This window comes from Neovison vison, chromosome 6, assembly GCF_020171115.1.
Source record: "Neovison vison isolate M4711 chromosome 6, ASM_NN_V1, whole genome shotgun sequence".
NCBI classification, from domain to species: domain Eukaryota; kingdom Metazoa; phylum Chordata; class Mammalia; order Carnivora; family Mustelidae; genus Neogale; species Neogale vison.
In genome coordinates, this window is record NC_058096.1 from 220,369,693 (window position 1) to 220,382,189 (window position 12,497).

Genomic DNA, 12,497 nt, shown 5'->3' on the forward strand with positions numbered 1-12,497 from the left:
TCACTTCACACTCAGAAGAAACACAGCCAGGTCTGTGGAAAGACAGGGCAGCCACGTAATGAAAAAAGCGGGAGAAATGGCTCCATGTCGCGGACGGTGCCGAGCAGATCTGGGGACCGGAGCCTCTCTGTTCCAGGACACAGTCTTCTTAACCCATTCCTCAAGAAAGGAGTCGACCCCAGGGCTCTGGGTCCACGGGATCCCCTCCAGAGTCCCGGGCACCACCTTGAAGGATGCTAGGGGTGTTGGACTTCCAAGGACAGACTTCCAGAACCAGCTTTCTCTTGCCCTGGCTGTTTTCTGAATACACCCTTGCCGAGGTGTTCAGGGTGAATGTGGGAGAATCCTAGGCCAGGGGGCTCCTTCCTCCAGCTAAACTCTCCGAGTGTCTGCCAGCTGGCTTGGTCACCACACATCAGCACTCACTGAGTGCCGAGAAAGCGTTGCCTTGATCTCAGGTTTAAGCAGAACAAATGGAAAGCTGCAGGAAGCACTCTAGCAGAATACAGAAGCGTGCGGACCCTCCGCACCCCGTTTTGTAGCTGTGTGCTATTCCAGGCCTGCCTTCCCCACCTTAGTGGACAGAAATGGTGCTAAGGGCCAGATTTCCCCATCAGTATTCTTGCCGAGATGGGTCCTTAACCCCTAGGGACAATCAGACATGATGGCCCCTGTCCCCCTCTGATAGAGCCTCTGCCCCCATTTTGGTCACCACAAGTGTTGTTCCTCACGCACAGCCCGTAAGCACCGTAGCTCCGTGCTGCCTGCTTTTCAGAAGGGGGCCCAGGCCTCCTACAAAGTTAAACTGCAGCCAAATCCACGTTCATTTTCCGTTCTTCCATTCTGGAGGGCCAGTTTTGTGGAGCAGAACAGCAGCACGTGCCGGCTTTCTTGGCTCGTCCTCCCAGGCAGGAGCTGCTGAAGTCTGAGCGTCTCCAGCCCTTTGACCCCTGCCCACCCCCGTCCCATGTTGTGGCATGTATTTACATTGAAGGAAAATTGTCTTTTTTGCTCCCAGTCCTCTGCAGAGCAAAAAGACTTGTCGGATTCGGGAGAGGAGCCTCGGGGGGAGGCTGAGGCCCCCCGCCATGGCACGGGTCACCCCGAGTCAGCTGGTGAGCATGCCCTAGAGCCTCCTGCCCCCGCTAGCGCTTCCGCCAGCACTCCTGAAGCCCAGCTTCTTCCTTTCCCGCGAGAACTGGCAGGGGTAAGTCCGCCTCCACCCGGCGCTCCACAGCCTGGGGGTCCCAACCCAGATCAGCCCCTTTCCCTTCGGGTTCCTCAGATCCAGACCCTAAACCACAAGCAGCTGATGATAACTGAAAAGGTGGTCACGATCTCTGCATCTCCCTTTAATTCTTGCTGCCAGAAAGTCAGGACAGATGGAGTCCCCTTTTACACGGAGGCTTTCTGAATGGGGGCATATGTACACCCATAGCAAGAAGCTAATCCTGTTTCCTGAAAGAGACATGAGGGGTCGAAAGAGGGATTGACTAATGGGGTAGAACCTTTCAAACCAAATTCAACCCCATGTCTGTCCTTCCGTGGTTCTTTGTCCTCTCCCTGAATTTGGGCATTCAGGTTCAGGGTCTTAGAAACACCAGAAGCCCCGACTTCCTTGATCTAGAGGAAAAGGAGGTGTCTAAGGCAGACTGCTTTGCGAGACCAATTGTGTTTGGACTGTGGTTAGGCTGTGAATTGCTTGTCTTCAATCAAAGCAGGAAGAAGAAAGGACTCTTCCTTTGAATCCAGAGGGAATCCCTTGAGCCCTTTATCTTTGTATTGAGAAGGCTTTTGAAGATTATAGGTGGAGAAGATTGTGAACTCTCGAGAACAAGAAATGTCTTGAGTGTTTGGAGGTTGATAAAATGGGAAAGGTAAACATCATCCTACATTCAGGATTGAAAACCATGTGGGTGCCTAAGCCCCCCCATTCTCGTGGCAGGGAAAAATGGCTCCCAGGCAAGCAAACAAGGGGTCCTGCTGTGCACACCAAGCACTGGGCAGCCATCCAAGGCGTCACAATCCCAGACATCAGTGATCCCCTGTGTTCTTAAGGAAATCATTAAAATTCAGTAACAGCCCCCAAACCCTAGGACACCCAGGAAGAAGTGAAGGTGAGGTTGGGGCCAATTTAAACATTTTGGAGAGGAGTCAGTGTGTGGTGGGAAAAGAAGGAACCGTCTCTGCCACGTGCCAGGTAGGAGTGAGGGGGCATACAAGTGGGATACTCATGGCATACAAGTGGATTTGGGCCCAGTAAAGATTCCAGCAAGGAGGCACTCACAGCAAAGTGTCATAGGGGCGCAGCCCTCATGAGAGCACTAGACTGACAGCAAGAATGAGGAGGTGATCACTTTTTCAGTCCGGGGCCAGGCAGCTCCGGGAACCTTCTTCTGAGTCGGTATTACGAGCTACGGTGCCTTCAGCCTTTGCAAGCACAGGAAATCATGTTCTCAGTTCCCTGAAAACAGATGAACTTCAGGTGGATCTGCCCAAGAGGCTCAGGGCGTTTTGCGGCTGCCTGGTTTGAGCAGCACGCTCAGAGAGCAGCCTCGGACCGAAGGGGCTAAGGGCTTTCAGTTGCGAGTAGCAAACGGGTAGGTCACAGAGGTTGCGGCCCAGCAGCTGCTGCTCCAGAGGCACCTAGGGGGGGTCTCACCTTCTGCTTGTGGCTCGGCCAGATGTGGATTTCTGAGGCCTAGCCAGTGGGACTTGACTTCTCGGTTCCTGTGGACTTTGGGTCAGAGGCTCTAATCCCAAGAAATTCAAACCATCCCCAGCCCTGCCCTGCAGAGTCAAGTGTTAAGTAGGGAACCTCAGGATGGGTTGTGGGTCACTGTAGGAGGAGGTCAGGACTGGGGGGAGCAGTTGATGACTGTACCAGCTTAGCGGTAAAGGCCATGCGCACGACATACGCACGTGCTCTTTGCTTTTAGCTCTTGTAACTGTAGGAGTCCCCAGTCCCGACAGTGCCACTGTCACATCATTTGGTGACAGCTCCGAGCCAACCAGGGCTCGCTGCCTTGGGCTTTCAGTGCAGAAGACTCCAGCTTGTTGCCACTGACTCCCATTAACCGGTGTTCTTGAGTGTTTGGGTGTGTTCAAGGCAAAGTAAGTGTTTTTTTACGTCAATTAGGGCATAACTCAAGGCCAGTGGAACCCGATCCCAGCTTCCTCTCGGGCTGCCGCGTTTCTTTGGGTAGCTCGGACTGGTCGCTTTTGCAGCCAAACAGATTGGGATCGCGCCCCCACCACACTGGAATGCAGCAGACCGCCCACCCTCACCCAGCGAGTCGCGCCCGTCACGTTCACTCTGTTCTTTATTGCATGATCCCCGGAGGGAATGTGAAGCTGGGGGTTCTTTGTAATAAATCGTGGCCCGCTGAACTGGTGCATACAGAGGGCGCGCTCATCTTTCAGTCTCCCCAGACGCTGGCCTTCGAAGACTCAGTGCCGGGAACAAGCCTCTATATATCAGACCTCCTGGCTCTCAGAAGACAGCTTGGAGAAGACCAGACCGCATCCAGATTAAGCTCTCTGATCCAGAGAAAGCAGGCAGCCCTTAGTGCTTACTCCGAGCCTGGCTTAAGTCCCCTGGACTGAAGCTCAGAGCCTAAGCCCTGTGGAGCCTGAAATGTGTTTATTAGACCCACCAGGAAGCTTGGACAGGTTCTGGCACCAGACCCCTGGCTGGACAGCTTCCCTCATCTTCCAGCTTCTGCATGGGATTTGACCTGCGTTCTGCTCCCACCCAACATTCAGAGCTTTGGAGGTCAACGCTCTTTTTCTGTCCCGGTGTCTGCCTTTTTGGGCAGAACTTCTGAGCTGGTCATCTGGGAATGACCAGTGGTCCATTTGAAGACAGGGACAAGTCAGCAGGCTCCTCCGTGGTTGATTTTTCGTCCCGGGCATCCATTTCCCTGCAGCCACAGACAGCGGGCTTTATAACCGGTCCGTGCATATCGAGATCACTGAGGCCCAGGCAAACTAAATGGGGGTCTGGCGTGGTCTTGTTTTCTGGTCTTGTGTGGGAAGTCAGGAAGGCCCAGGTGCTGTTCATTCCCGCTCACTGTCCCTGTGTGTCAGCTTCTGAGACACAGCGTCCAGCTCCATTCCACCCCCTGGACTGGCCTGGCACCTTTGTCCTCCTTGAGGCCACACCATGCGGGCCATGTTCTTTCAGGGTTTGGGAGGGAGGGGCGGAATCCTTGAGAAATGGTAACGATCGTCAGTTTTCGGTTTCATTCTTTGCGAAGAACTGAAGCTGCCCACGTCAGCCGTTCCAGGCCCCCATTCTGGGTTAGACGTTACCATCTGTTTCATACTGGGCAAGGATGTGCACACCCCACAAAGTGAGCCGCTCCCCCGTGGTTCCCGTGGCTCTGAGGAGAGTGGGCTGCCACTCCTGCCGTTCTCCCCCGCCACCCCCCGCTCCCACCCCCATCAGCCACCAGCGTGGGGCTTTGCATCTTCTATAAGCCCACTTTGCTCGTTCATGCTTCCTGACACCCGGGAAGTGCATGAACAGACTCTCCTTGGGCTGCTTTCTTTGTTGCCTCCTTATGTAGAAGTTGGTTTGGAACATGTTCACCATGGTGTCCCAAGCGGGCGCTGACCCCAGTGTCGCCTAGGTATCATCCCGAAGGCCTAATCTTCACAGAGGTGGATTCTTGTGTGGGAGGAGGCAGAGGCGGAAATGGGGCTTTGACACCTGCTTCCGTGCTGGCTCCTCCGCAGAGAGGAATCCCGGAAGCCTGCTCTAGAGTCCTCTTCACATGAGAGGCCGTGGCCGTGGCTTTGGATGCAGACTTGCAGGCTCTGAGGGTTGGCGGCTACAGGGCGCACCCCGTGTGTATCCCAGGCATTGTTCTCAGCTGACCCCGGAGGGGCTTTCTCCCTCGCTTGGGGTGAGGGGTGGCCCCCGACCACCAGGCTGCTGGGTTTGCACAGAGCATGTGTGGAGCCAGCGTTGGCCTCGATTGGGGCCGGGGTGGCGTAAAGGGGAGTTGCTTCACCCCAGACCTTTCCCTGTTGGGGGAAAAGACAGCACAAGACACTAAGACAGCGAGCTCAGACCTTCAGTGCAGTGGGGGGGATGGGAGGTGCAGACATCAGACTTCTCACGCCGGCCACTGTTGAGGATTTCTGAAAGAGTCGGTGTATCCACAGGCAAGCAGAAGTGGCTTCTCATACATTGTCTCCTTGCTTCCTTGGGCTTGCTCCTGTTGAGGAAAGTTGCTGGCATCAGTTTCCTCACTGCTTCTGAGTTAGCTAGTTCAGACCGCACAGGAGATTCCAGCAGCTTCTGGAAGGTTCTCCCTGGTGGTGCAATTTCCTGTGTTGTCCTGCCCTGGCCTTGGCCTCTTAGCCTTTCCGGGACCAAGAGGCCAGTCACATGCCTCTTGGAAGAGATTTAGAGTGTGGGTTTGAGGGTCTCCTGGATTGAATCTTGTCTGGCCAGACACTTTCCTTCTCCAGGTCACTGAAGGAGCTATGGGCCACTCGGGCTCCATTTGTGCAGTGAATACATGCCGATCATCTCTGTGCACAGCCTCCTGGGGGTTGTGCGCCTGAGCTGTGAGCAGAGCAGCCAGACCGACCCAGTAGATCATTTCCAGCTGGTACACAAAACAGGCTAGAGAGGCCTGAGGGAGGTTGGGCAGTGAGGTGGAGAGGAGCAGCTTCCACTCGCCGGGTGGTAGCGCAGCGAGGGAGCTCGGGTTCACCCTGGCGGAGGCTGGGAAGGGCCTTGGCGAGGCCAGAAGTACGCTCCCAGCCTTGGGGGTGACACACACAGAAAGGACGTGGAGGCAGGAGCAGTGCTGGCGTGTTCAGAAGCCAGGAGGGAGACGGGCTGCGGCGGACCCAGAGGCCTCAGCTGCTGGTCTGGGCCCCCTTCCGGGGAGGGGCCCCTAGCACTCATCAAGTTCTAAAGGAAACTCAGATTCCTGGGAGATTTGGGGTGTTGTTGGCATAGATAAGAAAGTTACGTGCCCGTAAGAGCTCCAAAGTATACAGAGCTAAAACGGACAGAACTGAAGGGAGAAGAAACAATTGGGTCATAACCTTGGAGAGCTCCGCACCGTACTTCGGTAGTCAGTAGAGCATCGGGACAGAAGGTGGAGAAGAGAGAGGGCCTGGACAGCACTCTAAACCCAGCTGGCCTAGTGAGCCATCTGCCCTGGGGAACGCCAAGGGCACCGTGCTGCAGAGCGCCAGGACATCCTGAGGTCAGCAGACCATTTGCTCGACCACAAAACAAGTTTTGATAAACTTAAACTGACTGAAATCATGCCAGGTCTTTTCCAACCACAGTGGAATGAAATCAGAAATCTGTAGATTTCTGGAAATCCACACACACGGAAATGAGCCCTGCTAGCCAGCGGGGCAAAGCGAAGGTAGGTGTGGCAGTGTCTTGGGGTTGAGGTGGGGGAGGCGTACCCTTCTTGGCAGCTGAGGAAACAGGAAGCTAGAGTCTGGCGAGCTTTCAGGGCCGCTGTCCTGTGTGTAACACGGGGACCCGTGCCTTAGCGGCATCTCTGAGGCCCACAGAGGGCTGCGATTTGTGTCCCTTCGCTGAACAAATTCCAGGTGAGCTCCTGCTGTGGGCTGGGGGCCAGTGCCCTCTGTGCCCTCTGTGCTGCTGGGGACCCTGGCTCCGGTGACACTCATCAGAGGGAGAGGCGCAGGGGGCAGGACTGAGGGGTTCTCATGTGAGAAGCCAGGGAAGAGCAAGCAGAATGAAAAGTCAGCTGACGAGGGAGTGGTGTCTACAAGGCCATTTCAGGATCCCAGAGGTCGCTGTCAAAGTGGCAGATCCCACGGGATCCAAGAGGCTGTCACTTGTGGGGCTGGGATCTTACTGAATGACAGGAGAGAGGCCAGTAGCCATGGGACCGGAGCTGGGAGTGGGCCCAGCCACTGTGAAGGAATAGGAAGGGGGTGCCAGATGACTGCACCTCAGGGATGTCCCCCAAGGAAGGGGGCAGTCCCGAGAGAAAAGGCCTGCCGTGCCCGTGGCTTGGCTCTGTGTTACCAGATGCCACCCCAGGCCTGGACCCAGGGAAAGGAAAGCGTGGCCAGAGTATGGTCTCGGCATCACCGCCAACACTTAGTCCTGGGCTCGGGACCGTCTTAACACCCACCTGAGTCGCCCACCCTGACCCCTCATCTGGGTCCCTGGGGACATGACTCCGTATCCTGACTTCCCAGGGGCATAACATCCAGCAGAAGTGAGCTTGCTGGGAGAGCCCCACCCCCCACCCACTGGCGGTCCACGTGTCCGCCTTGGCTGCGTGTCGGGTCAGATGGAAGGCTGCCTCACCTGCTTACTTCTCTGGCCCGTCCATCTCCCTGCGGCGGAGGTGCTGGCACCCCCGTTTCCCCAGGAAGGAAACAGAAGCGTGTGTGAGCAAAATGATTGACCCGAGGTGTACCTTCAGGTGTCAGAGCTGGGCCTGCCAGGGGCTTGAGCACCTTTGTGCTCTGTCTCATGGTCCCGTCGCCGGTCAGTGCCCAGCTGGGGCACAGCGGTACCTTCACAGTCGCCCCGAGGAGGGTTGGTCCCCTGTTCCGTTAGGAGGGGTTTGCTTCCTGGGCGCTCTGACGGACGGCCTCCCCGCAGCCTTCTCATCCGCCCTTGCAGGCGTCAGGGAAGCAGGCCTCACCCCTCCACGGAGGCTTGCGTTTCCGGCTTGCGTTTCCGGCTCAAACCCAAGTTGTTGGCCCACTTTGGAAGAGAGTTCAGGTTGAGATCCGTTTCTCTCCCTGTCTCTAAGGTCGGGGTCCACAGACTCCGGGCCTCTGTGTGCACACTAAGATGGTGGCGTGTGCACGTGGCCCTTCACGGAGCCGGCGCCGCCAGGGCTCTGGCCGTGCCCACGGCCCGTTACTGACCGGGCAGTCGCCGCGCTTCCACCCCCTGCAGCTCACAGAGCACGTTCCCACGCGTGCCTCTAACCCCAGCCGCTCCTCGAGGCAGGTGGTCCTCCTTTGGCTAAACTTGACCCTAGGGACTTTTCTGAAAATAAGAAAATTGGCTCCTCTGCTTGTGCTCACACAAGTGGCCCAGGGGGAGTGGGGTTCACCCCTTGACGTCTGCTTCTGGCTGCTGAGTTGTGAAAAGTTGCAAGTCTGTGAGGGCTTGGATGTGCTCTAGGGGTGGGAGCGGGGCGCATCTAAGGCTTCCCGATGGCTCGTTCACACTCTAAAGCTAAAGGTGGTTAAGGAGGATATTCTTCGGCTGCCTTCTGTCTTAGCTTGTGATTTCTCGGTAGGTCGTGTGGTGTGCCGAGTTGTTACGTTGGACAATTGCATTCTGAACACTTTGCAGCGGACTTAAGTCCGCGGCATCAGAGTCCTCTGTCGCTCTGGAAGTACTGGTCCACCGCGGAGCGGGTTCCACAGTGTGGGCCGGGCCGGGCCAGGCCAGGGAAGGGGAAGTGCTGTGATCCGGTGTTAGGCCACCATTTTACACAGTCCTGCTGCCCTCCAGAATGGAGCAGGTCGCGCCAGCTCTTGGCAGAATGAATTTCAGCCAGATGATGTTTCGCTGTGCTTGCGTTGGGGGGTGGCACACAGTCAGCTGTGACCTGTGCAGAGAGAGAGAAGCTAGTCTCCGTGCGGTATACACCTTCTCCGCCTTTAGGAGGACTCCTCGGCCCATGGCCTGGTAAGGCAGACACAGAGGGCTCCTGGGAGGGGTTTTGAGCATTAGGTTGGAAGGCTGTCCACGTTCTGGATGCCTGAGCTCAGGGAGTTGGCCCTGAGGGCTGCGTTTCAGGATCCGTTCACGACAGAACTCGAGCTGCCGGGTGCTGGGCAGCCCGGCCCTCGCTCACCGCCCTGCCGTGTGCTCTCATTTCAGAGGCCAGCCGGAGGCTCCAGCCCCGAAGGTGGAGAAGGTGAGGAAATCTCTAAAACGTCTCGTTCTCTTTGGTTGTAAAAGTGGAAGCAGCCTGACTTTTCTCCTCCTCCTCCTCCTCCATAGATTCCGACCGAGAAGATGGAAATTACTGCCCTCCCGTCAAGCGAGAAAGAACGTCCTCTTTAACCCAGTTCCCGCCCTCGCAGTCAGGTAACCGTGGCAGCGCGGCGCCGGTCGGTGGGCGCGTCCGAGCCCCGGAGCCCGCCGTCCCCCGGCCGTGCCTCACGCTCGCGCCGCTCTCGTGCCCACGTCCAATTAGAATCGACCTGAGACTCGGTCTCTGTCAGAAATGAAGCTGGAGGTGCCCCCCTCTGGAACCAGTGACACACGACAGAGGGTCGTGAGGTCATGGACTGAAAGAAGTTGCACCAAGAAAGGGTTCCTCGGAAACAGAGGAAAAGGACTGTCCGTCCTGTTGGGGGCTCTGGGCATTAATCACTTGTCCTCCTTCCCAGGTTTGTGGCGTGTCTCTAGACTAAAGGTGTAGGAAGTGGGAAGCAGAATGTCCTCCTGACCCTCCAGCCATGGGCCCAGAGCTTGGCCGTCTGGTTGAGACGCGCAGACACGTACACAGTACATATCGAACCAAGTGGCCCCAGAACTCTCTTTGGTGAGGGGTGCTGTGAGCCCCAGAGGAGGAGGGCTTGATGGAACCTTGAAGGGTGGGCCACAGGCCAGGACCCTGTGGAGGTGGCTGGACCGCGAGGGTGTGGAGGCTCTCCACGCAGACCAGCCCAGGGGCTTGTTACAAAGACCAGTGCAAAAAGCGCAGTTTCCCAGGGTTAAGAGAGATGCTGGGGTATTTGGTGGGAGGTTCTGTGAGCCCCGGGGACAGCCTTGCAGATTCCAGGGTAAACACTGCCTCAGGGCTTGCCCCCTCCCCTCCCCATCTTGACTTGGTCCCCCCAACATTGTTCGTCTTCTCAGTCTTGGTGGCTCTCTAGTGCAGAGACATACATACTCAGCGAGGGTCCCCAGTTACCCAACTTGGCATTCCTTCTTGGGAGGTTCATCTGAAGCATTTTATACCTGTGAACCTAAAGGATAGCACTGGAAGGGGAAGAGATGGCCTGGCAGGTGGCTGCTGCCTGCACACGTGATGCAGACGCAACAGGAGGGCACCACGGAGGGGTCCTTTCGAGGCGGATCCTTCAGCACCTGGATTTCACTCCTGTTTCCCTTAACACTCACTGTGGGCGCTGCGGCGCCCTGTCTCCTGACTGCCGGAGGCCCTCCTGCAGGGCTGTGCTGTCCTTTGCTAAGCAGACCTTGAGGAGCCATCAGGACTGTCAGCAGCTTCTGGAGGCCTCCTTTTCTCCCTTGTTGCATGGGCGTTCCTATGAGACAAGGGAGCTGCTCCCTGATCGCTCGTATTCCTTCCCGATCACTGTGCCCTCCTGAGCCACATCCTGTGGTAGACGGTGCAGCGGAGAATGGTGATTTGTGCTATGGCCAGAGGCTACAGGGACCAAGGATGGCCAAGCCTCTCCCTTCTGCTCCAGCGCACTGGTACACTGGCGTAGGGGATAGTCAGCTCTTAGTCCCTGCGGGTGGGGACAGGAGCTGCTGTCTTGGAAGGCGGGATCTGTGTCTGCACTCTGATTCTGCTTAGCTGTGTTCTGTCTACCCAGTTAGTTCTTCAGCTCTGAGGCCCATTGCGTTACTGCCTGGCCCGCACCCAGGGAAGCAGTGGATAAGTGTAAAGTAAGGTCCCAAACAGGTGAGGGGACAGGAGAGCAGCCAACCAGCGAGCCTTCGGCAGGTGACAGGGAGCAGGGCCTGAGGCTTGGTACATCCGGTTCATTCTGCTTCTCTCCTGGCTGCTCCCACTGGGGCCTGTAGTGCCAAGGAAAGCCAGGGTCGTGAGGACAAGACAGGCGGCCACAGTAGACCACAGCATCTAAAGGCCCGGTTCGTAATGCTGAGCTCCCCACAGTGTGGCTTGGAGATGGAGCCTTCAGGTGGGAGAGGTGATCGGGTGCCTGTGTGCCCTGCCTACTCACACTGTTTTTCCTCTTGTTCCCTTCCCCGCCCGCACCTCCTTGTCGACAGTATCAAAAAACAATGTTTTTATGCCATCAACCTTCTGCGAGCCGTCTGCAGGCAATTCTGACTCAGAACCAGGTGAGCCCTCGTGTCCCTTTGCCTTTTACTACCAGTCACTTGGGGTTTTCCTGGGATGGAAACTAGTTGATACTGTAAAATAAGATCTTAAAAAGGAATGGGCAATTTAAAAACCGGATTCTTTTTCAGTTCCTAAATGTTTTCCCAAATCATCAGCACATAGATTTGGAATTCAGCATGAGGCAGGCTTCATAAGACCTTAATTTTTTTGTTTCTGCAGGAGGGCCTGGTCACAAGAAGTCTTTAAGGTGTTGATTGGGGTTTTTTTTGTTCTTTGGTTTTTGTTCGTTTGTTTTTTCAAAAACAAAAAGCAACTATAAAGAAGTATATTACTCATTTTTCAAAATTATACACAAGTAATACATTCATACCGCTTTTTTGAAAAGGCAAGTGGAAATACGTAGAGTAAAACAATCTGCCTGCCCTGCCCCTTTCCCTCTCTCACCCCAAGGTAACTGCTGTGAGGTCAATGGAATTTTCCAGACCCTTTCCTGTGCATTAGAATCTCACATTAATCCATATTGCTTAGACCTGTTCAGATAAATATGTAAGCATTTTTAATCACAGCTTTAAACCTCAAAGGAAAGTAGCTTGCTCCTCTCTGAAGACTATGGAACCTTCCTTTTTTGGTCTTTCGCTAGAGATCCAGCTCCTAAGATTTCCTGCAAGTTTCTCCCACGTGACTGAAATTCCTCATAAAAGATTTAATGAGCAAGTTCAACTACCCGAATTCTCTAACCCAACCTGCCTTACATAAATTCGTTGCTGACTTCAAAAGCATTGCAAGATAAGTCCTACTCTGGTGTGAGGGCGATGCTTTTATAACTTAGGGGGCTGATTCAATAGCACCGTTTCAAACAATAGGCTTTATTTTGACTCTGAAAGCAGACTGTTTTGAGCTGAACCCCTCACCAGGTCCTGAGAAGGAGTTTGGTTTGTCAGTCTTTGGGAAGCTGGGGAGTGCTGGCTTAGCATGTAGCGCTGTGAGCTGGAGGGGTGTTAGCCGACATGATCCTGTTCCAGTCTAGGGGACCAGGCCTAGTCTAGAGGTGCGTCTAGATCACCTCATGCCGTCCATTTCCATTCCAGATCTCGCCATCATCACCTCTGAGATCTGTGAGTGATGGCCTCCCTCCCGCCTCTTGCCCCACAAAACCTTTACGCTGCAGTACCGAGAGCAAGGCCGCCCTGAGAAGACGGGGGTTCCCAGGCCTGCTGAGAGGTGCCGACGCAGCCTCACTTCCTGGTCCCTGAGGCAGGCTGGAGTCCTGTCGGTCCTCTTCTGTCCTTGCCTGCCTCCCTTTGTTTTTTAGCTTTAATTTTTTTTGGCAGGGGCAGGGATTTTTAACTGACAAAAGAATTTTGTAAGGCACTTCCTATCCCTTTGCCCATTCGATTTCCCCCAGTCGTCCCAATGATGTCCGCCTTCATAGCAGAGAGTTCC

The 12,497-nt window shown here is 55.4% G+C and overlaps 1 protein-coding gene across 9 annotated transcripts in view; it reads left to right on the forward strand.

Annotated features, from left to right (window-relative positions):
- RANBP3 (RAN binding protein 3) overlaps positions 1-12,497 on the forward strand; it is a 53,457-nt gene that overhangs the window by 23,479 nt on the left and 17,481 nt on the right. For 4 of the 9 annotated variants that reach the window (XM_044254447.1, XM_044254442.1, XM_044254443.1 and 1 more), the window contains exons 3-6: positions 1,019-1,207; positions 8,870-8,906; positions 8,993-9,079; positions 10,982-11,053. In XM_044254447.1, coding sequence (XP_044110382.1) covers positions 1,019-1,207; positions 8,870-8,906; positions 8,993-9,079; positions 10,982-11,053 — 385 coding nt within the window. The remainder of the gene's footprint in view (positions 1-1,018; positions 1,208-8,869; positions 8,907-8,992; positions 9,080-10,981; positions 11,054-12,497) is intronic. The other 5 variants (XM_044254445.1, XM_044254446.1, XM_044254448.1 and 2 more) reach the window with 4 other exon arrangements.